Source organism: Pseudophryne corroboree, chromosome 9 (assembly GCF_028390025.1).
Source record: "Pseudophryne corroboree isolate aPseCor3 chromosome 9, aPseCor3.hap2, whole genome shotgun sequence".
In the NCBI taxonomy this organism is placed as follows: domain Eukaryota; kingdom Metazoa; phylum Chordata; class Amphibia; order Anura; family Myobatrachidae; genus Pseudophryne; species Pseudophryne corroboree.
In genome coordinates this window covers 341,651,562-341,679,427 of record NC_086452.1, presented here as the reverse complement: position 1 = coordinate 341,679,427, position 27,866 = coordinate 341,651,562, and the positions used below count along the sequence as shown (strand labels likewise).

Genomic DNA, 27,866 nt, shown 5'->3' with positions numbered 1-27,866 from the left:
TTACCAAGGTGTTGTCAATGTAGCATTGGTAGACCACAAGTTTTTGCTGGTGGCAGTTAACAAACGCTTCTACATTTATTCTACCAAAAAGAAATTTGCATATTGTGCCACAAATGAGAAATACATTTATACATAGAGGAATGTAGTAAAAGAGACATGGTAAGTGCCATTTCAGTGCAGGTAAATGACAGGAGCCATTTTTGTTCCTCGTACCACATACAGCTTGAACGATAAACATGCTTCTTTACTTGGAAGCTATTGAGGGAAGGTCATGTGTAATGCATGCTTATGGTATACAATTTTATGCCATAATAAACCATTTAGGACACATCTTGCCTGCAGATTGTGATATTTGATTAGAAGTCATTTAGAGAATTAAAATCATTTAAACTGATTATTGTCATGGACAATGGTAGTGGATTTACTTTCCAGACTCTGAAAATGGTCCTGAAACCTGTGTATACACAGAGTAAGAGACATCAGCAAGCATGCACTTGTAAGTGCACCCAACAAATGGTACAGATGACACAGAGGGGTGCACCTATAGAAAAGTAATACAGGCATATAAGACTAATGACTGATATGTCTCAGAAGTGAACTGTAACTGTATCGGACAATTATATATATGTATTTTTATGTGATGCTGTGTATCCAATGGCTCAAGGAGTGTTACTATTACTGGCACAAAGTATTCTTTGTTCTTTACTTGTGTACAATAAGCTCAGCTAAAATAACTTCAATTTGGCTAATTCCTATGGGTTAAAGCAGCTTTACCCATGTGCCAGTTGCCTAAATGTCTTCCATTTTGTCCTGATCCTTGACATAAACCACAAAAGATATGTCATATTAGTTCACTACCTGTAAGGTCTACATTAAGAGTTTTCTATAGTGTGCAGCTTACTATTCTCCAATCTACAGCAACTTTTGTGCAGGTGTTCTCTGAGCCAGGACGTTTTAAGAGAGGAGAGGACCAGCGTGCAGCCTCCGTCATGGGCCCCCTTCTCTCTGGCAGCTGGTAGACTCTGGCTTAAAGCCATAGCCTGTTGTGCGCATGCGCAGGTTGTTCCCGTGACACCTCCCGTGCGCATGCGCAAATCACTCGAAAATGGACTCCGGAGGGGTAAGTATACTCTAAGGGTGCAGTGTGTGCGGTGTGGGCCCCCGCAGACCTAGGGGCCCGTGTGCACCGCACACATTGCACCCAATATAGAAATGCCTACGTCTCTGACCTCCCAAACCAACAATGCAAGGTCAGAGGAATGTTTGAAGTAATTGTTGATTTAGGAGTCACATAGCTGTTAGCCACTGCATTCCACGCTTTTTACTACACAAAGGGTCTCATTTATCTTATTTTATAACATTTCTTAACACCTCATATCCCAGCAATAATACATTATTTTTAATGACAAATTATCAAACTTCTCAAGATGGATCAACTGTTTTGATAAAAGTGAATCCCAGTAAAAAGAAAAGAGGATGGTGATAGCTTACACTGGGCCAGATGTACTAAGCCTTGAAAGTGATCAATTGCACGGTGATAAAGTACTAACCAATCAGCTCCTAACTGTCATTTTTCTAATCCAGCCTGTAACATGGAAGTTAGGAGCTGATTGGCTGGTACTTTATCACCGTGAAATTTATCACTTTTCATGGCTTAGTACATCTCCCACTTTTGTTGGTGTTTGCCGTGTTGCTTTATTATTGAGGGCAGGAAGTTGCACCACTGCTGTAGGGAACACCCAATTTTATATCAGAATGGACATGATTAAAAAAAATTGTATTATTCACATTGGGTGATGTATCAATGTATATTACATTGAGGAAAATATTTTAGGATGACATCTGGTTGAAATGTAATTACTTTGCTTGGACAGAGCTTGTTTACAATACAGCCCAGAGGAGACACTGCCCACCAGAGTTGTCCAATCTCCTTTGATGTATGGGAAAAGAGAATGCTTGGAGAATGCATTTAGTCCTATCCTTCCTGAGTAGGACCTTAAAACCTACACAGTACTGCTTGGCATTCAGACCTTTTAAGCTTCAAGTAATTAAATGCCCCTGGGTAAACCCCTCAGAGACACTACGGACAGAAGAGTGTTAACTTATCTTCTTAAAGCATGTTGTAAAAACGGTTCCAGGCTGATTACAAGACCAAATCTCCAAGCTTTAAACAGCAATAGAGATAAGAGCATCAGCCCCTGCTTGAGTGACCCAGGGACCCCATAGCGTAATATTACACTCACTCCATTCTGGTTTTGGGAGGGTTAAAATTCCTTCAAGGATGGGGGCCGAGAGGGAACTGCAGTGGGTTTAAATATGAGAAACACTCCACAGAATGAAATACTAAATTCTAGTTCTGGTTATGTGTTTTCTGACCAAAGGTCGCAAGCGGCCCATGTTATTTATTTTTCAAGTATAAATAATTGAGTGTATGGGTGAGAGCTGAAGCTTGCCCTGAGCTTGTCTCAAAAAGTCACTTCAGCTGGTGGCAGTGACCATGTTGATTAACCATGCACTGAGGAAACCAGAAAGTGTCACGGGCAGCAGTTCTCAGGTTGGCGTATCTGGAGGATCAGCAGCGGAGTCGTGACAACTGCCATCCACTTGTTATTCAGGAAGTGCGTCTGCAGCCATAGTTCAGTATGACTGCAGCCAGATGTGCCGAGAGGGGAGTCACTCCTGAAAACATGATAGAGCTGAATGAGAATAAAATTATTGCTGGGTGTGGGACCAGCACTCTCAGCCAATCAGCACTTTTCTATTCATTCCTATGACTAGATTCACTAGTGACAGCGTACACTGTATTCTAATGTTTCTAGTCCCACATGAGCCAAAGAGAACTTCATTCTATGTATACCTTTTAAAGGGTGACTGGAACAGCTTCCTTATCTCAACTGACTGCAAACCATTGAAATACATTTTTTCTAAAAATGCAGAGGTGCTGGTCTTGTCCATTAGCATCTATGTGGCATGTGATGATTTCATGTGGGTGTAGTGGCATGGCTTGCCATCCTTACCTCTGGTGCCAAAACACCTTGTCCAACCACCATACACTGAAGGTAGAAGACTGTAGCTAAATATAAAATATATACAATAAAACAAGAAGAACCTACCTCTAACTGCAAGGCTGCATCTGAGTCTTCGTAAATCCGTCTAGCAATCCCTGAATTTTCCAAGGCCAACTTCTCTAGAAAAGCATAATCAACTCCATGGCCGAACCCAAGCGAGTAGAGGGTATATTTTCCGTGAATGGCTCTCTTTACATTCTCTTGGATTCTTGCAGGGTTAGATTCACCTTTAAAGGAAAAAAAATATTTTACATACAGTATCTTAGTTGTATTACGTTTGTATAAAGGATAATGTTTAAGAATACATGTATATGATATAAAAATGAAGAGTGCATTATTTCAGTAATATATAGTATTTTATCTTTGGGCTGGTATGTTTGACACTGGCATTGGCTTTACTCTCCAATTCTTTCTGCCAAAAAACATTTTTCAAAAAAGGGCTCTGATCTTATGATAACTAGCAGGACAGGTGCAGAAACAGTTCTTAAGGCAAAAGTGGTAATAAATTATACCTACTCTGGACATCAAGATAACACGACTCATATTAAGATAAGAAGAATGGACTGTCGCAACAAGCCCAGATGTGGAGGAATTTTGCCAACATTTTGCACATTATTGTCATAATCCTTCCCGACATGGTAAACAATTCCGCTGAGAAGAGAACAGAGATACTGTACCTGTTTTGTTGGACATGATGCATAATCCAAAAACGTATGCACAGTAACTGCTGAGGAATTTCCCTCTTGTACATGTACCAGATTGTAATCTGCTGGAACATTGCCAGTGGCCAAAATAAACCACATTACATGCTATGTGCAAGAGTACCACCAGTGTGCAAACAGCGATGTTAGCAGATGTAACTGAAACGCAGTAGCATGGACAGGGGCTTTGTAACCAAGGAGATGTGCCCCTTTCCACCATGCATCTAAAATTGGCGGTTGCACCGATTAGTCACTGTGCCAGAGTCTATCTCCACGAAAATGGCATCTGTGCCATTTTCCCGGTGATTTATCTACTACCAGAAAACTGACATTGGCGTCATTTTACGACTGATGTCTGCAGAAAGTGTAAGTAAAGTAAGCATAGTCTATGGGGGCAGGGTGAGTGGTGTGGACCTCCCTTCACAGGCCTACATAACGTGCACCCATTGTAGATACACCCCTGGCACTAAAAATGATGCAGTGCTAATGTTCATAAAATAAACTATCAATATATTACCCTGCAAGTTTATTTACTTCATAAGATCCAAAATCACAGTATTCAGTATCTATGCTGTACATATTTTACAAACCTCAAAATTATGAAAAAGTTGTAGGAACAATAACACCTGTATGTTGGTGTACAGTACCTCCTGTAGAAGATTTACCTTCCTCAGTAAGTCTTGGTTGTGTATATATTTGGGTTGGGATCAGGTGACCGGCGGTCCGGATCCCAGCAGTCGGCATACCGACGCCAGGATCCCGGGCGCCAGATTGCCAGCATAGGGGGCAAGCACAACGTTCTACTCCCACTCTTTGGGTGTCGTGGACACCCATGAGTGTGAATAGTCCATGTTAGTCGGCATGCTGACTGTCAGGAATTCCAGTGGTCGGGATTCCGGCGTCGGTATACTGACCGTCGGGATCCCGACCGACGGTAACATGATTACATCCCATATCTTTCACATGTCCACTTTACCATGTACTACTCTGGCTCAACAAACAATACATATAGTTCGTGTATAGTTTTTCAATTTTGGCGATAAAGTATGAATTTATTTTAAACCCATGCCCTCCATGTACTCTTGCTGTATTATTAGCTGCTAAAAGCTTAGTTTGATATATGTAAGTGTGAAAAAAGAAAGAGTGGGAGCGCAGAATGAATCCAATATATTGTTTTATTTAAAATATTAATATGTCATCCACATAAAAATGCAGTACATGAACTAGCCTAAGAATAAACAATTGATATTATATAAATGTAAACGAGACTGCCATATCTCCTGAACAAATATGAATAAAAAACCTTTAATAAACCCTAGTTAGGGCTGCATTAATGCTTCATGAAAATCAGCCGTGCGTCCACGAGCTGAAATGATTATAAAAAGGAGACTGATAAAAAGTGCCTCTGTTATAAGTCACTGTCCTCCTTATACACAATAGAATCTCATTGGTAGAGAGTGTCCCAGTACTGGACTTGCGGACAACCGTGCTGTAGTATTGTGTGGCAAATGGATAGTGATGGTCAAATTCACTTTGTGGTATATCACCTGATGTAGAAGCCTCTCCGTCAAAGGCGCTGTACTGAGCCGGGTTTGCAGCGGCTCTGTGCAGTGAACGTACAGCTGGTCTCGTCACCGGTGAACCATCCAGATGAACACGGTTGTTTAATTCTGCTGAAGGATGCTGTACCAGTCTGGATATGCAACAGTGTAAAAAGACTGGAGCAGCAGATTCTCCGGCCGCTGGTGGAAAAATCCGTATTAATTGCGGCTACGGTCCACTCGATGCATGCGGCTCACAGGGTGTCAGGAGAATATAGCAGTCCAAATGAGGTCCTTCAAAGGAGTACCTTAACGAGTTTCTCGGCCCACAACGCTGGCCGTTTCTGATGAAACGGCCAGCGTTGTGGGCCGAGAAACTCGTTAAGGTACTCCTTTGAAGGACCTCATTTGGACTGCTATATTCTCCTGACACCCTGTGAGCCGCATGCATCGAGTGGACCGTAGCCGCAATTAATACGGATTTTTCCACCAGCGGCCGGAGAATCTGCTGCTCCAGTCTTTTTACACTGTTGCATATCCAGACTGGTACAGCATCCTTCAGCAGAATTAAACAACCGTGTTCATCTGGATGGTTCACCGGTGACGAGACCAGCTGTACGTTCACTGCACAGAGCCGCTGCAAACCCGGCTCAGTACAGCGCCTTTGACGGAGAGGCTTCTACATCAGGTGATATACCACAAAGTGAATTTGACCATCACTATCCATTTGCCACACAATACTACAGCACGGTTGTCCGCAAGTCCAGTACTGGGACACTCTCTACCAATGAGATTCTATTGTGTATAAGGAGGACAGTGACTTATAACAGAGGCACTTTTTATCAGTCTCCTTTTTATAATCATTTCAGCTCGTGGACGCACGGCTGATTTTCATGAAGCATTAATGCAGCCCTAACTAGGGTTTATTAAAGGTTTTTTATTCATATTTGTTCAGGAGATATGGCAGTCTCGTTTACATTTATATAATATCAATTGTTTATTCTTAGGCTAGTTCATGTACTGCATTTTTATGTGGATGACATATTAATATTTTAAATAAAACAATATATTGGATTCATTCTGCGCTCCCACTCTTTCTTTTTTCACACTTACTTTGATCCATTGTTGGGGCAGCCCGCCCACAACTGGTGAGCAGCCGTCTGAATCCAACCACATATAGTGTGTGTATTGTAGAGCGCCAATCTTTTGTATATAAGTTTGATATATGTTAGTCTTGATTGTTTGAAATGGGAAATGTCTCTCACTCCACCAGGTGCTGCAAGATATCCAAAATGTATTTTCTCAGATGGCTATTATAAACAGAAAATCACACAGCAAATAAGAATAACGCATTTCTCCATGTTCTTTTGCTTTTCATCTCAGGCATGGAAATGTTTGAATATAGTGGGCCTCATTCAGAGGTGCATGCAGTTGTATCTGCGACTGCGTATTTTCCGCAACAGTGTCTGCATCTTTATGCAAATGATGTGACCAATTGGAAGCTTACTGAGACACCAACTGATAGCAGCGCTATTCCGTCTTGGCACATACTAAGATGCAGCACTGTAGCAACAACAGTCGCGACATCAACGTTTGCATCAGTCCTACGGCAGGTGCAATTTCACTGTCTGAACATAGACACCTGTGTCACTGCAACTGCATATTTAATTATATATACTATATAGGTTAGATGGTGTTTAGATGTTGAAATCAATTGAACTACAAGGAATATTACAGTATTCTACATACCTGCGTTGGCTTCACCATCAGTCAGCAGGATAATTAGGGAAACACTTCTCTCGGGAACCTCTTTAGATTCATGTGCTTTATTCAGCAGCTGGACAGCCTTCATTAGGGGATCATTGATGTTTGTTACTAGAATAAAACAACATGTTTACTTTCAATCATTCATTAAAAATACTGGTTATTTCATATCATATTTACCTACATTGACGCCCGGAGAGGTGAAGCAGGTGGGTGGTGATGGTGGCGGGCTAATACCGTCATTACACCTCGCCCCCTCACCGGGAAAATAGCATGATTGGAGCATATTTGCATAGGGGGCACTAAAATGACGTGATTAGCATACAATCACGCCATTAGCCTCCGTAACCGGATTCACTGTATTATCTCCCCATTCTGCCCACTTCACTAGAAAGTAGGTGGAATGTGGGTAGGGTGCCCACTCTTCAGGGGGTGCGTGGAACTACCTAAAAAAACAGGTGTCTCTTGCAGGAACCAGGAAAATAGACAAGTATGTTTCATATGTGTTGAATAGGCTCCATATAAATTGTAAGTGGTGTACTAATGAACCTTTAACTGTGAATTTAAGAAAATATATATGGAGGCATACTTAGAATAACACATTTCAAACTAAAAGATGAGGGCAAGCTATTTTATTCAGGGTATATAAGCTACTGTGTGACCAGGGGCAGTCTGAGCTTATATTTTATGGTAAGTGAATATATCCCTTGATGGGATAAACCCTTATATTTATCCATCCCATACATTATACGGAGACAGTGTGCGCCTAAGGCACACATTATATAAAAGGGGTGTAGCTTAACAAGGAAGGGATGTGGCCACACAGTAGTACCCTCAATTCAAATAACGCCACACATTAGAACAATCTTATTAACATTACACCGCACATAGGGGGTTACTCAGAGTCATTAGCAGTTTTTGCTAAATTAAATTGCGAACGCATCCTTCAGGGATGTGATCGCAATGTGAACGCCCATGCACGCACACTGCCAAAATCTGCACATCTGCGTTTTCATAGCCCTAGCGTAAACCTCTGAATGCGGCCCTTAGTGCACCTGATTCATATTACACCACATTACTGTTCACTTTTCCCTGAATTAAGTGCATTTCCCTAAATTAAGGTCCTCGATAAGAGCTGCACTTAATCCAGGGAAAAGTGAACAGCCTACAGACCGCCACTTTGTGGAAGCTTGCCACTCTTTGGCGCAGTTGCGATATCGTATCATAGACCATACCCCTCCTCTGAAACGTGGCAGTGATAGAGGTCTATTATTGTTGAAAAGGTAAGCGAAGTGGATTCATCTCTTAGACACCTTGTCCCCACGAGGCCTTAATGAACATCATGGATTGGCGTGCTTTATAACTAATATGGAAGTAGCTGCTTATAGTTCTGTAATCATGCTATTTGAGATGGTGTGGAGGTTGTATGTTCTCCACATCGTCTTTGGTCTTTCTGACAGAATTGTAATGGGTGTATTGTTATATATTAGTAGACGTATGAATGCTAGCTATTTTGCACTAACTATATCCGATCCAAGTCTTTCTTATAGATATATAACCTGAGTTTTCAGCTGGTATTATTATTATATATGATTATGTATTTAGCTTATGATATTCTATTCAGAAAGGTTTGGTTCTGTAACAATCTAGTTTATGCGTTGGTATTAGATCCCCATGTTGTACAATGCTATTTATTTTTTGCACTGCTATTATGGTTTATGTTTTGTTTCACTGTTTGTTTTTCTTTGTTGTTTATTGTGGGCTTCGTCTGGTTGCTATGACGCCGGCGCCTGCAGATGACGTCATTTGACTGAGTAGGACGTGGCGGGCGGACGGCGCCATGCACAGATGGAGAGGGCTATATAGGTATGTATGTTCACTTGGTCTTGTTGGCCTGACGAAAATGTAGATATTTGTACATTGAAACATTGACAGTTCTGCAAGCCTCCTGACTCATTTGTCTGCCGTGAGTGCCGCCTTACAGCTGGTTTATATATGTATATATATATATATATATATATATGCCCTTCCTCACCCACATACACCGCAGTCTGTGTCTTCTTCTCTCCTTCCTGCCACACAACCTACTGTCTGTCTCTCCCAGAGCTGGCCCTAACCAATATGATGCCCTAGGCAAGATTTTGGCTGGTGCCCCCTAGCACCGCCGCTGGTTCCGCCTCTGACCTTGCAGCTCTTTCCCAGCACCATCACCCCTCTTCCATAGCAGTCCTTATTTTGGTGTTTGTACCCCCTATATTTTAAATAGGAACAGTTCGCACATTTGGCGCACAGCCCAAAAAGGGGTGTGTTTTTGCTGGCAAGGGGCATGGCCACACAATAGTAACCCCAATTCCAATTACGCCACACAGTACTGCAACTTTATTCACATTTGATCATGCGATAGTGTCCATAATTCATATTACATCCCACAGTAGTATCACTTTACCTTATAAACGGTACTCCTCACAGTAGAGCCTCTTATTCACATTACATCACACAGTAGTACCATTTTACCTTATATACGTTACTCCTGACAGTAGAGCCCCTTATTCACATTATATCACACTGAATTGCTCCTTATTCACATTACAACACACCCTATTGCTCTTTATTCACATTAGACAACACAGTAGTGCCCTTTCTATACGCAATGCCACATAGTAGAGCACCTTATACACATAATGCCACACAGTAATGCCCCTTACACATATGAGACACATTATTAATGTCCTTATAAACATAATGCGCCTTACACATTATGACAACCTTAATTAATGCCCTTTTACACATAATGTCCCATATGCTGCACATTATTAATGCCCTTATACACATAATGACACACATAGTGCCCCCTACACATTTGCTGCACATTATTAGTGCCCCATACACATAATGACACACATACAGTAGTACCCTGTTGCACATATGTCGCACATTATTAATGCCCTTATACACTTAATGACACACATAGTGCCCCCTACACATTTGCTGCACATTATTAGTGCCCCTATACACATAATGACTCACATACAGTAGTACCCTGTTACATATATGCCGCACATTATTAATGCCCTTATACACATAATGACACACATAGTGCCCCCTACACATTTGCTGCACATTATTAATGCATTTTTACATGACACACATAATGCTCCTTACACATATTGCGAACAATACTGCACAACCAACCCACTCACATGCACACAACACTCACACTGCCACTAACACTGTGACCTCTGCCTCTGCTTGGATACAGATGTGTCCTCATAAATCTTGCCTCAATGCTAACGTCGGGCACATTTATTTTAATGAAGATGCATCTTATTTGCATTGCTATGTGGCTAGGATGCACAATCAGCTTCTGCTGATTAAAATGATATGCAGCATGCCTATATACTGTGTGAAACTGTGGCTGTATCTGTATATGAAATGCTACACACAGAATATAGGCATGCTGCATATCATTTTAATAAGCAGAACCTGCTGATGCCCCTAGGCATATCAAATGCCCTAGGCAATTGCCTAGTTTGCCGATGCCTATGGCCGGCTCTGGTCTCTCCCCATAGACTCCATGCTGCATTCCCAGCTCCCCCACCCCATGCCGAAGACTTGCATCCGCTCACCATTCCACTCTTTCCCAGGGGAGAGACTTCCCAGTATCCAGATCCGAGCACTGCACAGCAGGAACCATGCGGGCCTCACACCCCACCAGAAGAGGCCAGCGTAGGTCACAGGAATCCTTGCCAGAGGAGCTGCTACCATGTCCCATAACTGCCTGTAACAGAGCTGGACCCGGACACTCATGCCGTACAGTCACTATGTGTCAGAGGCTCCTGTCACTCTGAGGTTACGCCCACACCGCGTACAGCTCTCTGCCCTAATTGGACAAGACAGTTCACATCCCTGCCAGGCTACTAAGCAGCATATACTTGGGGCCCCTCTGATCTTTGGGGCCCGGTACAGGTGTCCCCTTTGACCCCCCCCCCCCCCCCGTCACTGGCCCTGTCTAGGAGCAGGACTGAGGCCTGATCAAGTAATTTTTGTTTCTACTTCTGTTTCGCTGGCTGCAGTTCCTTGTATACAGTTACCTGCACCTGCTAAATTCGATAGGGATCCTAAATTGTATAATGTAAGATCCATTTTGAGATTCAAAAAGGGCATTTCCCCACCGCCAGGACTAAAGTGGCATATTATTTCTCTGCTTTCCAGCCAAGCCTTAGCCTGGCATCACCATTGTAGGGGAGGTCTGACCCTATTCTTCCGATAATTCTCACTTTATCTTCACTTTTCAGAAAATCTTCGACAAACCTGGGAAAACAACTTTCGCAGCATCAAATATTCTGCAGTTTTGGCAGGGATTCCACGCGGTGATCCAGTATGTCATGCAATTCCACACTCTAACATCCAAATTAAAATGGAATGATGAGGCACTTATCGTTGCCTTCTGGAGTGGCTTGTCCCACCATATAAAACAGTGTCGCGGGGGAGTTCAATTGTGGACCCGGACCGAGCTGAAGTATGGGGCCCTAGCTTGAATTACCAGCATAGAATGTATCAGGGTTGATATAAGATTTATTCATACACAATAGAAAGGTTCAACAGGTATAAACGTAGTTTTGGCAATGGATAAAAGATCAAGAGTAACAGCAAATAGCTGGGAGAATGCAGGTCAACTACTACATTACATGTAAATACCTTGCATAGGGCAACAACGATGAGCTGGAGAATGCAGGCCAGCTTTGCAGAACAGGATACTGGAGTTGACCGATGAGCAAGGCAGGACACCGGGATTGACCGATGAGCAGTGAGGCACAGACAAATACAGGGATTGACCGATGAGCAGTGCAGGACAACAGGGATTGACAAATGAGCTGAGCAGGACACCGGGATTGACCAATGAGCAAAGCAGGACATCGGGATTGATCGATGAGCAGGACAGGACACCAGGATTGACCGATGAGCAGGACAGGACACCAGGATTGACCGATGAGCACAGCAGGACCCCAGGATTGACTGATGAGTAGTGAGGCACAGCCGAACACCGGGATTGATTGATGAGCAGGGCAAGAAACCGGGATTGACCGATGAGCAGAGAAGGATACCGGGATTGACCGATGAGCACAGCAGGACCTCGGGACTGACCGATAAGCAGGACAGGACACGGGGATTGACCGATGAGAAGTCTAGGACACCAGGATTGACCGATGAGCAGTGCAGGATACCCAGATTGACTGATGAGTAGTGAGGTACAGTCGAACACCTGGCTTGACTGATGAGCAGGACAGGACACCGGGATTGACCAATGAGCAGTGAGACAGCTACATAGGATAACTGTTGGAGCCAGGCGGTGCTATGGATGGAGTTTAGAACTGGAGTCCAGGATAACCAGGAGCAGGTTTGCAGACGATGAGCAAGGCAGGACAACGGGATTGACCGATGAGCAGAAAGGCACAGCCGAATACCGGAATTGACTGATGAGCAGGGAAGGACAACCGGGATTGACAGATGAGCAGGGCAGGACAACCGGGATTGACAGAAAAGCAGGGCAGAACAACCGGGATTGACCGATCAGTAATAAGGCACAGCCGAACACCGGGATTGACCGATGAGCAGAGAAGGATACCGGGATTGACTGATGAGCACAGCAGGACCCCGGAACTGACCGATGAGCAGGACAGGACACTGGGATTGACCGATGAGCAGTGCAGGATACCGAGATTGATGAGTAGTGAGGTACAGCCAAACACTGGAATTGACTGATGAGCAGAGCAGGACAGCGGGATTGACCAATGAGCAGTGAGACAGCTACACAGGATAACTGTTGGAGCCAGGCGGTGCTATGGATGGAGTTTAGAACTGGAGTCCAGGATAACCAGGAGCAGGTTTGCAGACGATGAGCAAGGCAGGACCCCGGGATTGACCGATGAGCAGGACAGGACACTAGGATTGATTTATGAGTAGTGAGGCACAGCCGAACACCGGGATTGACTGATGAGTAGTGAGGCACAGCCCAACACCGGGATTGATCGATGGGCAGAGAAGGACCACGGGACTGACCGATGAGCAGGACAGGACACTGGGATTGACTGATGAGCAGTGCAGGACACCAGGATTGACCGATGAGCAGGACAGAACACCGGGATTGACCGAGGCACAGCCGAACACCAGGATTGACCGATGAGCAGGGCAAGACACCGGGATTGACTGATAAGCATAGGCAGACACTGGGATTGACTAATGAGCACAGCAGGACCCCGGGACTGACCGATGAGCAGGACAGGACACTGGGATTGACAGATGAGCAGTGCAGGACAATGAGATTTACTGATGAGCAGTGCAGGATACCGAGATTGACTGATGAGTAGTGAGGCACAGCCGAACACCGGGATTGATCGATAAGCAGGACAGGACACCGGGACTGACCAATGAGTAGTGAGGTGCAGCTGAACACCTGGCTTCACCAATGAGCAGGACAGGACACCAGGATTGACGGATGAGTAGTAAGGTACAGCCGAACACTGGGATTGACTGATGAGCAGGACAGAACACCGGGATTGACCGAGGCACAGCCGAACACCAGTATTGAGTGATGAGCAGGACAGAACACCGGGATTGACAGAGGCACAGCCGAACACCAGGATTGCCCAATGAGCAGGGCAAGACACCGGGATTGACTGATAAGCAGAGACAGACACCGGGATTGATTGATGAGCACAGCAGGACCCCGGGACTGATTGATGAGCAGGACAGGACACTGGGATTGACAGATGAGCAGTGCAGGATACCGAGATTTACTGATGAGCAGTGCAGGATACCGAGATTGGCTGATGAGTAATGAGGTACAGCCGAACACTGGGATTGACCGATGAGCAGGACAGGACACCAGGATTGACAGATGAGTAGTGAGGTACAGCCGAACACCTGGCTTGAACAATGAGCAGGACAGGATACCAGGATTGATAGATGAGCAGGACAAGACACTAGGATTGACCGATGAGCAAAACAAGACACTGGGATTGACCGATAAGCAGGACAGGACACCAGGATTGACCGATAAACAGGACAGAACACCAGGATTGACCGAGGCACAGCCGAACACCGGGATTGACTGATGAGTAGTGAGGTACAGCCAAACACTGGGATTGACTGATGAGCAGAGCAGGACAGCGGGATTGACCAATGAGCAGTGAGACAGCTACACAGGATAACTGTTGGAGCCAGGCGGTGCTATGGATGGAGTTTAGAACTGGAGTCCAGGATAACCAGGAGCAGGTTTGCAGACGATGAGCAAGGCAGGACCCCGGGATTGACCGATGAGCAGGACAGGACACTAGGATTGATTTATGAGTAGTGAGGCACAGCCGAACACCGGGATTGACTGATGAGTAGTGAGGCACAGCCCAACACCGGGATTGATCGATGGGCAGAGAAGGACCACGGGACTGACCGATGAGCAGGACAGGACACTGGGATTGACTGATGAGCAGTGCAGGACACCAGGATTGACCGATGAGCAGGACAGAACACCGGGATTGACCGAGGCACAGCCGAACACCAGGATTGACCGATGAGCAGGGCAAGACACCGGGATTGACTGATAAGCATAGACAGACACTGGGATTGACTGATGAGCACAGCAGGACCCCGGGACTGACCGATGAGCAGGACAGGACACTGGGATTGACAGATGAGCAGTGCTGGACAATGAGATTTACTGATGAGCAGTGCAGGATACCGAGATTGACTGATGAGTAGTGAGGCACAGCCGAACACCGGGATTGATCGATAAGCAGGACAGGACACCGGGACTGACCAATGAGTAGTGAGGTGCAGCTGAACACCTGGCTTCACCAATGAGCAGGACAGGACACCAGGATTGACGGATGAGTAGTAAGGTACAGCCGAACACTGGGATTGACTGATGAGCAGGACAGAACACCGGGATTGACCGAGGCACAGCCGAACACCAGTATTGACTGATGAGCAGGACAGAACACCGGGATTGACAGAGGCACAGCCGAACACCAGGATTGCCCAATGAGCAGGGCAAGACACCGGGATTGACTGATAAGCAGAGACAGACACCGGGATTGATTGATGAGCACAGCAGGACCCCGGGACTGATTGATGAGCAGGACAGGACACTGGGATTGACAGATGAGCAGTGCAGGATACCGAGATTTACTGATGAGCAGTGCAGGATACCGAGATTGGCTGATGAGTAATGAGGTACAGCCGAACACTGGGATTGACCGATGAGCAGGACAGGACACCAGGATTGACCGATGAGTAGTGAGGTACAGCCGAACACCTGGCTTGAACAATGAGCAGGACAGGATACCAGGATTGATAGATGAGCAGGACAAGACACTAGGATTGACCGATGAGCAAAACAAGACACTGGGATTGACCGATAAGCAGGACAGGACACCAGGATTGACCGATAAACAGGACAGAACACCAGGATTGACCGAGGCACAGCCGAACACCGGGATTGACTGATGAGTAGTGAGGCACAGCAAAACACTGTGATTGAGCGATGAGCAGAGAAGGACTTCGGGACTGACCGATGAGCAGGACAGGACACTGGGATTGACCGATGAGCAGGACATAACACCGGGATTGACCGAGGCACAGCCAAACACCAGGATTGACCGATGAGTAGTGAGGCAGAGCCGAACACCGGGGTTGACCGATGAGCAGGGCAAGACACCGGGATTGACTGACAAGCAGAGACGGACACCGCGATTGACTGATGAGCACAGAAGGACCCCGGGATTGACCGATGAGCAGGACAGGACACCAGGATTGACCGATGAGTGTGAGGCACAGCCAAACACCGGGATTGACCGAAGAGTAGTGAGGCACAGCCGAACACTGGGATTGACTGATGGGCAGGGCAAAACACTGTGATTGAATGATGAACCGAGAAGGACCCCAGGACTGACCGATGAGCAGGACAGGACACCGGGATTGACCGATGAGTAGTGAGGTACAGCCGAACACCTGGCATGACCAATGAGCAGGACAGGACACTGGGATTGACCGATGAGTAGTGAGGTACAGCCGAACACTGGTATTGACTGATGAGCAGAGCAGGACACCGTGATTGACCAATGAGCAGTGAGACAGCTACACAGGATAACTGTTGGAGCCAGGCGGTGCTATGGATGGAGTTTAGAACTGGAGTCCAGGATAACCAGGAGCAGGTTTGCAGACGAAGAGCAAGGCAGGACCCCGGGATTGACCGATGAGCAGGACAGGACACTAGGATTGATTTATGAGTAGTGAGGCACAGCCGAACACCGGGATTGACTGATGAGCAGTGAGGCACAGCCCAACACCGGGATTGATCGATGGGCAGAGAAGGACCACGGGGCTGACCGATGAGCAGGACAGGACACTGGGATTGACTGATGAGCAGTGCAGGACACCAGGATTGACCGATGCGCAGGACAGAACACCGGGATTGACCGAGGCACAGCCGAACACCAGGATTGACCGATGAGCAGGGCAAAACACCGGGATTGACTGATAAGCATAGACAGACACTGGGATTGACTGATGAGCACAGCAGGACCCCGGGACTGACCGATGAGCAAGACAGGACACTGGGATTGACAGATGAGCAGTGCAGGACAATGAGATTTACTGATGAGCAGTGCAGGATACCGAGATTGACTGATGAGTAGTGAGGCACAGCCGAACACCGGGATTGATTGATAAGCAGGACAGGACACCGGGACTGACCAATGAGTAGTGAGGTGCAGCTGAACACCTGGCTTCACCAATGAGCAGGACAGGACACCAGGATTGACGGATGAGTAGTAAGGTACAGCCGAACACTGGGATTGACTGATGAGCAGGACAGAACACCAGGATTGACCGAGGCACAGCCGAACACCAGTATTGACTGATGAGCAGGACAGAACACCGGGATTGACAGAGGCACAGCCGAACACCAGGATTGCCCAATGAGCAGGGCAAGACACCGGGATTGACTGATAAGCAGAGACAGACACCGGGATTGATTGTTGAGCACAGCAGGACCCCGGGACTGATTGATGAGCAGGACAGGACACTGGGATTGACAGATGAGCAGTGCAGGATACCGATATTTACTGATGAGCAGTGCAGGATACCGAGATTGGCTGATGAGTAATGAGGTACAGCCGAACACTGGGATTGACCGATGAGCAGGACAGGACACCAGGATTGACCGATGAGTAGTGAGGTACAGCCGAACACCTGGCTTGAACAATGAGCAGGACAGGATACCAGGATTGACAGATGAGCAGGACAAGACACTAGGATTGACCGATGAGCAAAACAAGACACTGGGATTGACCGATAAGCAGGACAGGACACCAGGATTGACCGATAAACAGGACAGAACACCAGGATTGACCGAGGCACAGCCGAACACCGGGATTGACTGATGAGTAGTGAGGCACAGCAAAACACTGTGATTGAGCGATGAGCAGAGAAGGACTTCGGGACTGACCGATGAGCAGGACAGGACACTGGGATTGACCGATGAGCAGGACATAACACCGGGATTGACCGAGGCACAGCCAAACACCAGGATTGACCGATGAGTAGTGAGGCAGAGCCGAACACTGGGGTTGACCGATGAGCAGGGCAAGACACCGGGATTGACTGACAAGCAGAGACGGACACCGCGATTGACTGATGAGCACAGAAGGACCCCGGGATTGACCGATGAGCAGGATAGGACACCAGGATTGACCGATGAGTGTGAGGCACAGCCAAACACCGGGATTGACCGAAGAGTAGTGAGGCACAGCCGAACACTGGGATTGACTGATGGGCAGGGCAAAACACTGTGATTGAATGATGAACCGAGAAGGACCCCAGGACTGACCGATGAGCAGGACAGGACACCGGGATTGACCGATGAGTAGTGAGGTACAGCCGAACACCTGGCATGACCAATGAGCAGGACAGGACACTGGGATTGACCGATGAGTAGTGAGGTACAGCCGAACACTGGTATTGACTGATGAGCAGAGCAGGACACCGTGATTGACCAATGAGCAGTGAAACAGCTACACAGGATAACTGTTGGAGCCAGGCGGTGCTATGGATGGAGTTTAGAACTGGAGTCCAAGATAACCAGGAGCAGGACACCGGGATTGACCGATGAGCAGGACAAGACACCGGGATTGACCAATAAGCAGTACACGACACCAGGATTGACCGATGAGCGGGACAGAACACCGGGATTGACGAGGCACAGCCGAACACCAGGATTGACCGATTAGTAGTGAGGCACAGTCGAACACCGTGATTGACCAATGAGCAGGGCAAGACACCGGGATTGACTGATAAGCAGAGACAGACACCGGGATTGATTGATGAGCACAGCATGACCCCGAGATTGACCGATGAATAGTGAGGCACAGTCAAACACTGGGATTGACCGATGAGCAGGACAGGACACCAGGATTGACCGATGAGTAGTGAGGTACAGTCGAACACTGGGATTGACCGATGAGCAGGACAGGACACCAGGATTGACCGATGAGTAGTGAGGTACAGTCGAACACTGGGATTGACCGATGAGCAGGACAGGACACCAGGATTGACCGATGAGTAGTGAGGCACAGCCAAACACCGGGATTGACCGAAGAGTAGTGAGGCACAGCCAAACACTGGGATTGACTGATGGGCAGGGCAAAACACTGTGATTGACCGATGAGCAGAGAAGGACCCCGGGACTGACCAATGAGCAGGACAGGACACTGGGATTGACCGATGAGCAGTGCAGGACACCGGGATTTACCGATGAGCAGGACAGAACACCGGGATTGACCGAGGCACAGCCAAACACCAGGATTGACCGATGAGTAGTGAGGCACAGCCGAACACCGGGATTGATCGATGAGCAGGATAGGACACCGGGACTGACCGATGAGTAGTGAGGTACAGCCGAACACCTGGCTTGACCAATGAGCAGGACAGGACACCTGGGATTGACCGATGAGTAGTGAGGCACAGCCGAACACGGATTGACCGATGGGCAGGGCAAAACACTGTGATTGACCGATGAGCAGAGAAGGACCCCGGGACTGACCAATGAGCAGGACAGGACACTGGGATTGACCGATGAGCAGTGCAAGACACCGGGATTTACCGATGAGCAGTGCAGGACACCGGGATTGACTGATGAGTAGTGAGGCACAGCCGAACACTTCGAATGATCGATGAGCAGGACAGGACACCGGGATTGACCGATGAGTAGTGAGGCACAGCCGAACACTGGGATTGATCGATGAGCAGGATAAGACACCGGGATTGACCGATGAGTAGTGAGGTACAGCCGAACACTGGGAATGACCGATGAGCAGAACAGGACACCAGGATTGCCCAATGAGCAGTGAGACAGCTACACAAGATAGCTGTTGGAGCCAGGCAGTGCTATGGATGAAGTTTAGAACTGGAGTCCAGGATAACCAGGAGCAGGTTTGCATACTGCACACAGGGTATAAGACTGGCTTTATACCCCTGGCTGGATGATGATTGGCCATGGCAATCAGCTGATGGCAGAGTGGCTCTGGATTGGATCCAGACCTGTCAGCTGACCTGGACTGTCATGGCTGCGCCCAGTACTGGGCTTGTAGGGAAATTCCAGCGTTGTGGGACCACATGGAGGCAGTTATGGCCGTAGAGTCACCGGAGACAGTATCTGGTGACCACTGGAGTCAGAGAGGCATGTAGTATCACATGACAACAAGGACAATACTCAATGATTACTGTGTAGACACAGCATGAAGAGACTTGCTGAATTCAGTATTCACACAGAAGGTTAATCAACACAAGTGCAGCTCATTAGCAACTCCTAACTTCCAGAGAGAGAACTCAGCACTCAGGAAACCCATGTACTGGTGAGCTGTTTATCCCAGTGAGCAGAAAAGACACAGGATCCAGGACAGATGGCAGAGGTAAGTCACCAAATTATATGAATTTAGACAGGATTGTGACATTGAGCTGTCCACACGTGATCTGCCTTCAGATCTTGACAGTCTAATTTCTCTATGCACCAAAGTGAAATTTCACGTCAGAGAACACACTCTAGAGAGTGGAAGGAACTGTTTCAGGGTCCATCAGGTTCTTCATCCCAGACAGTTTTCACATGCTAAGGACGAGCAAAGTAATCGCTTCTAGTTGATGCCAGAGAAACAACAAAGGTGTTGTCAGGAGAAACTTTGCCTATGTTGTGCTGAGCTGCATCATCAGGTTAAAATAAAGACAATCCAAAACATTTGGGAAACCTCCACTCCTAAACGCCAGGTTATGGGTAGTAAATCATTCTCCGTACCATCCTTGTCATAATGGAACATTCTCAAAGATCAAAGTTTCTACTTATTGACTCTGGGGCAGTGGGGAATATTATCTCAGCCTAGAAGACTGCTTCCGACTGAACCACTGTCTCCACCTACATATCTCACTGCAGTGGACAGAAGCCACATCCCTGGTGGTATAATTACTCACCAAACATCACCTCTGAAATAAATGGTGGGTGTTTTCCACTCTGAACTTTTAAACCTTTTAGTTATTCATAAGTCGTAAGACCTCTAACGCCCTGGTCTTGCTAATTCCATGGATTCAGAAGCACAATTAGGTAGGATGTACTAAATGGAAAATGTGTTCTCAGGGATTTTACTGCATTATCACATATACTGAGACCCGGCAACCGGGTTTTCGTCGCCAAGGGTATCGCCAACTTTTGATGGCAATACCCTATAGAAGCCTATGGGCTTCTTTCACACCAGCCGCCGAATGCTGTACCCACCGACCTGCGCCACACCGCTAACCCCCCCCTCCCCCCCCCCCCCCACACACACACGCTTGCATCCAGGTGTCGCTCCTAGATATCCAGCTCCTTCACCCCTGCTGCACAGCCATTTCTGCTTCCAGCTGCAGGGGGGAGGAGGGGGAGCCCGGGGACTCACAGCAAACATCACCTACCAGGGCTGGGAGGTGACGGTCCCCACAGAGACCCCCTGCAATCCTTCTCACGGTTATCGTGTGGGGTCTCTGTCACCACATTGCTATATTAATCACATATGTTAGTACATATGCAATTAGCATCGCTGCAATGGGTGGAGATGTATTTTAATAGGGCAGAGATGTATTTTAATAGATCCCGTCCATTGCCTGGTCAGCCTTGCAAATCCTCTCCTGGGAAACCACCTGTAAAGATTTGTGTCTCCAACGCATACTCCCACCCCCAGCCATTGCTAAAAGATCTTCCTCAAGCTCTTTATATAGACTTTACAGATGTCTTTAGCACACAGGTTGCTGACTCGTTGCCACTTCATCAAGAGTGGGATTGTCCTATTGACCTGATACTGGTCAAAACACCACCTAGGGGTTAAATCTATCCTTGGTCAATGGCTGAATATATCAAGGAAAATCTAAAAATATTCTTTATCACTCCATCCTATCTATCCCGTTGGTGCTGGTTTCCTTATTGGTCAAAAAGAAAGAACTACTGCATAGACTAGAGATGAGCGGGTTCGGTTTCTCTGAATCCGAACCCGCCAGAACTTCATGTTTTTTTTCACGGGTCCGAGCGACTCGGATCTTCCCGCCTTGCTCGGTTAACCCGAGCGCGCCCGAACGTCATCATGACGCTGTCGGATTCTCGCGAGGCTCGGATTCTATCGCGAGACTCGGATTCTATATAAGGAGCCGCGCGTCGCCGCCATTTTCACACGTGCATTGAGATTGATAGGGAGAGGACGTGGCTGGCGTCCTCTCCGTTTAGAATTAGAATAGATTAGAGAGACACTTGATTTACTAATTTTGGGGAGCATTAGGAGTACTCAGTAGTGTACAGTGCAGAGTTTTGCTGATAGTGACCAGTGACCACCACTTTTATTTATAATCCGTTCTCTGCCTGAAAAAAGCGATACACAGCACACAGTGACTCAGTCACATACCATATCTGTGTGCACTGCTCAGGCTCAGGCCAGTGTGCTGCATCATCTATATATATTATATATCTGTCTGACTGCTCAGCTCACACAGCTTATAATTGTGGGGGAGACTGGGGAGCACTACTGCAGTGCCAGTTATAGGTTATAGCAGGAGCCAGGAGTACATAATATTATATTAAAATTAAACAGTGCACACTTTTGCTGCAGGAGTGCCACTGCCAGTGTGACTAGTGACCAGTGACCTGACCACCAGTATATAATATTAGTAGTATACTATCTCTTTATCAACCAGTCTATATTAGCAGCAGACACAGTACAGTGCGGTAGTTCACGGCTGTGGCTACCTCTGTGTCGGCACTCGGCAGCCCGTCCATAATTGTATATACCAGTGACCTAACCGTGGTTTTTTTTTCTTTCTTTATACATACATACTAGTTACGAGTATACTATCTCTTTATCAACCAGTCTATATATTAGCAGCAGACACAGTACAGTGCGGTAGTTCACGGCTGTGGCTACCTCTGTGTCGGCACTCGGCAGCCCGTCCATAATTGTATATACCACCTAACCGTGGTTTTTTTTTCTTTCTTTATACATACATACTAGTTACAAGTATACTATCTCTTTATCAACCAGTCTATATATTAGCAGCAGACACAGTACAGTGCGGTAGTTCACGGCTGTGGCTACCTCTGTGTCGGCACTCGGCAGCCCGTCCATAATTGTATATACCACCTAACCGTGGTTTTTTTTTCTTTCTTTATACATACATACTAGTTACGAGTATACTATCTCTTTATCAACCAGTCTATATATTAGCAGCAGACACAGTACAGTGCGGTAGTTCACGGCTGTGGCTACCTCTGTGTCGGCACTCGGCAGCCCGTCCATAATTGTATATACCACCTAACCGTGGTTTTTTTTCCTTTCTTTATACATACATACTAGTTACGAGTATACTATCTCTTTATCAACCAGTCTATATATTAGCAGCAGACACAGTACAGTGCGGTAGTTCACGGCTGTGGCTACCTCTGTGTCGGCACTCGGCAGCCCGTCCATAATTGTATATACCACCTAACCGTGGTTTTTTTTCTTTCTTTATACATACATACTAGTTACGAGTATACTATCTCTTTATCAACCAGTCTATATATTAGCAGCAGACACAGTACAGTGCGGTAGTTCACGGCTGTGGCTACCTCTGTGTCGGCACTCGGCAGCCCGTCCATAATTGTATATACCACCTAACCGTGGTTTTTTTTTCTTTCTTTATACATACATACTAGTTACGAGTATACTATCTCTTTATCAACCAGTCTATATATTAGCAGCAGACACAGTACAGTGCGGTAGTTCACGGCTGTGGCTACCTCTGTGTCGGCACTCGGCAGCCCGTCCATAATTGTATATACCACCTAACCGTGGTTTTTTTTTCTTTCTTTATACATACATACTAGTTACGAGTATACTATCTCTTTATCAACCAGTCTATATATTAGCAGCAGACACAGTACAGTGCGGTAGTTCACGGCTGTGGCTACCTCTGTGTCGGCACTCGGCAGCCCGTCCATAATTGTATATACCACCTAACCGTGGTTTTTTTTTCTTTCTTTATACATACATACTAGTTACGAGTATACTATCTCTTTATCAACCAGTCTATATATTAGCAGCAGACACAGTACAGTGCGGTAGTTCACGGCTGTGGCTACCTCTGTGTCGGCACTCGGCAGCCCGTCCATAATTGTATATACCACCTAACCGTGGTTTTTTTTTCTTTCTTTATACATACATACTAGTTACGAGTATACTATCTCTTTATCAACCAGTCTATATATTAGCAGCAGACACAGTACAGTGCGGTAGTTCACGGCTGTGGCTACCTCTGTGTCGGCACTCGGCAGCCCGTCCATAATTGTATACTAGTATCCAATCCATCCATCTCCATTGTTTACCTGAGGTGCCTTTTAGTTGTGCCTATTAAAATATGGAGAATATGGAGAATTGTCAGCAATCGGCGTACGAGGTTACATCCAGAAAATGTGGAGAAGATGATGTTCATTAAAATGAATTATAATCAATTCCTCCGCGGAGACATTGACCAGCAGCAATTGCCTCCACAAAGTACACAGGGAGCTGAGATGGTGGATTCCAGTGGGGACGAATTGATAATCTGTGAGGAGGGGGATGTACACGGTGATATATCGGAGGGTGAAGATGAGGTGGACATCTTGCCTCTGTAGAGCCAGTTTGTGCAAGGAGAGATTAATTGCTTCTTTTTTGGGGGGGGTCCAAACCAACCCGTCATATCAGTCACAGTCGTGTGGCAGACCCTGTCACTGAAATGATGGGTTGGTTAAAGTGTGCATGTCCTGTTTTGTTTATACAACATAAGGGTGGGTGGGAGGGCCCAAGGACAATTCCATCTTGCACCTCTTTTTTCTTTTCTTTTTCTTTGCATCATGTGCTGATTGGGGAGGGTTTTTTGGAAGGGACATCCTGCGTGACACTGCAGTGCCACTCCTAGATGGGCCCGGTGTTTGTGTCGGCCACTAGGGTCGCTAATCTTACTCACACAGTCAGCTACCTCATTGCGCCTCTTTTTTTCTTTGCGTCATGTGCTGTTTGGGGAGGGTTTTTTGGAAGGGACATCCTGCGTGACACTGCAGTGCCACTCCTAGATGGGCCCGGTGTTTGTGTCGGCCACTAGGGTCGCTAATCTTACTCACACAGTCAGCTACCTCATTGCGCCTCTTTTTTTCTTTGCGTCATGTGCTGTTTGGGGAGGGTTTTTTGGAAGGGACATCCTGCGTGACACTGCAGTGCCACTCCTAGATGGGCCCGGTGTTTGTGTCGGCCACTAGGGTCGCTAATCTTACTCACACAGTCAGCTACCTCATTGCGCCTCTTTTTTTCTTTGCGTCATGTGCTGTTTGGGGAGGGTTTTTTGGAAGGGACATCCTGCGTGACACTGCAGTGCCACTCCTAGATGTGCCCGGTGTTTGTGTCGGCCACTAGGGTCGCTAATCTTACTCACACAGCTACCTCATTGCGCCTCTTTTTTTCTTTGCGTCATGTGCTGTTTGGGGAGGGTTTTTTGGAAGGGCCATCCTGCGTGACACTGCAGTGCCACTCCTAGATGGGCCCGGTGTTTGTGTCGGCCACTAGGGTCGCTAATCTTACTCACACAGCTACCTCATTGCGCCTCTTTTTTTCTTTGCGTCATGTGCTGTTTGGGGAGGGTTTTTTGGAAGGGACATCCTGCGTGACACTGCAGTGCCACTCCTAGATGGGCCCGGTGTTTGTGTCGGCCACTAGGGTCGCTAATCTTACTCACACAGTCAGCTACCTCATTGCGCCTCTTTTTTTCTTTGCGTCATGTGCTGTTTGGGGAGGGTTTTTTGGAAGGGCCATCCTGCGTGACACTGCAGTGACACTCCTAGATGGGCCCGGTGTTTGTGTCGGCCACTAGGGTCGCTAATCTTACTCACACAGCTACCTCATTGCGCCTCTTTTTTTCTTTGCGTCATGTGCTGTTTGGGGAGGGTTTTTTGGAAGGGCCATCCTGCGTGACACTGCAGTGCCACTCCTAGATGGGCCCGGTGTTTGTGTCGGCCACTAGGGTCGCTAATCTTACTCACACAGCTACCTCATTGCGCCTCTTTTTTTCTTTGCGTCATGTGCTGTTTGGGGAGGGTTTTTTGGAAGGGACATCCTGCGTGACACTGCAGTGCCACTCCTAGATGGGCCCGGTGTTTGTGTCGGCCACTAGGGTCGCTTATCTTACTCACACAGCGACCTCGGTGCAAATTTTAGGACTAAAAATAATATTGTGAGGTGTGAGGTATTCAGAATAGACTGAAAATGAGTGTAAATTATGGTTTTTGAGGTTAATAATACTTTGGGATCAAAATGACCCCCAAATTCTATGATTTAAGCTGTTTTTTAGTGTTTTTGGAAAAAAACACCCGAATCCAAAACACACCCGAATCCGACAAAAAAAATTCGGTGAGGTTTTGCCAAAACGCGTTCGAACCCAAAACACGGCCGCGGAACCGAACCCAAAACCAAAACACAAAACCCGAAAAATTTCAGGCGCTCATCTCTAGCATAGACTACTGTGGACTGAACGATATTAGAATTAAGAATCATACACTTTACCACTGGTTTTAGAATTGTTCAACAGAGTCAAAGGTGCATCTATATTCACCAAGTTAGACTTATGAGGATTTTACAATTTGATCCAAATCTGCCCAGGAGACGAATTGAACATGGCATTTAACACCCAGGATGGATATTACGAATATCTGGTGATGCCATTCAATATATGCAGAATTTAGAACATTTGTAAACTAAATATTTTGTAATCTACTGTATGTCTGTGGGGGCATGTATATAGACAAGGGGGTAACTTTACTAAGATGGGAGTTCTATTTAAGATGGGATGTTGCCCATAGCAACCAATCAGATTCCAGGTATTATCTTTTAGAAGGTGCTAGATAAATGAGAAGTAGAATCTGATTGGTTGCTATGGGCTACATCCCATTTTAAATAGAACTCCCATCTTAGTAAATTTACCCCAAGATCTTAATCTTCTCTAAAATGCTTGAATCCCATCAGGCTTACAGATGGATCCGGAGAAGCTCTGAGCAATCATCAACTGGCATCTCCAAATTACTTTAAAGTTTGTCCAGCGATTCCTTGGCTTCGCTATTACCGAAGATTCATACAGACCTTTCCTACCTTTGCCGCTCCTATCACAGCTCTCCCCCAAAAGAGTTTAGATCCAACACATTGGTCAGTGGAAGCAAAAAATAAGAATTTACTTACCGATAATTCTATTTCTCGTAGTCCGTAGTGGATGCTGGGGACTCCGTCAGGACCATGGGGAATAGCGGCTCCGCAGGAGACAGGGCACAAAAATAAAGCTTTAGGATTAGGTGGTGTGTACTGGCTCCTCCCCCTATGACCCTCCTCCAAGCCTCAGTTAGGATACTGTGCCCGGACGAGCGTACACAATAAGGAAGGATATTGAATCCCGGGTAAGACTCATACCAGCCACACCAATCACACCGTATAACTTGTGATCTGAACCCAGTTAACAGTATGACAAACGTAGGAGCCTCTGAACAGACGGCTCACAACAATAACAACCCGAATTTGTTTGTAACAATAACTATGTACAAGTATTGCAGACAATCCGCACTTGGGATGGGCGCCCAGCATCCACTACGGACTACGAGAAATAGAATTATCGGTAAGTAAATTCTTATTTTCTCTAACGTCCTAAGTGGATGCTGGGGACTCCGTCAGGACCATGGGGATTATACCAAAGCTCCCAAACGGGCGGGAGAGTGCGGATGACTCTGCAGCACCGAATGAGAGAACTCAAGGTCCTCCTCAGCCAGGGTATCAAATTTGTAGAATTTTGCAAACGTGTTTGCCCCTGACCAAGTAGCAGCTCGGCAGAGTTGTAATGCCGAGACCCCCCGGGCAGCCGCCCAGGATGAGCCCACTTTCCTTGTGGAATGGGCCTTGACAGATTTAGGTTGTGGCAAGCCTGCCACAGAATGTGCAAGTTGAATTGTGCTACAAATCCAACGAGCAATCGTCTGCTTAGAAGCAGGAGCACCCATCTTGTTGGGTGCATACAATATAAACAGTGAGTCAGACTTTCTGACTCCCGCCGTTCTTGAAATATATATTTTCAATGCCCGGACCACGTCCAACAACTTGGAATCCTCCAAATCGTTAGTAGCCGCAGGCACCACAATAGGCTGGTTCAGGTGAAACGCTGACACCACCTTAGGCAGAAAATGA

General features: G+C 46.6%; 1 protein-coding gene across 3 annotated transcripts in view; it reads right to left on the bottom strand.

Moving 5' to 3' along the window:
* LOC134958186 (inter-alpha-trypsin inhibitor heavy chain H3-like) overlaps positions 1–27,866 on the bottom strand; it is a 449,083-nt gene that overhangs the window by 146,502 nt on the left and 274,715 nt on the right. For all 3 annotated transcript variants that reach the window (XM_063940615.1, XM_063940617.1, XM_063940616.1), the window contains exons 10-11: positions 7,060–7,185; positions 3,114–3,295 (exon numbers count right to left, since the gene is read on the bottom strand). In XM_063940615.1, coding sequence (XP_063796685.1) covers positions 3,114–3,295; positions 7,060–7,185 — 308 coding nt within the window. The remainder of the gene's footprint in view (positions 1–3,113; positions 3,296–7,059; positions 7,186–27,866) is intronic.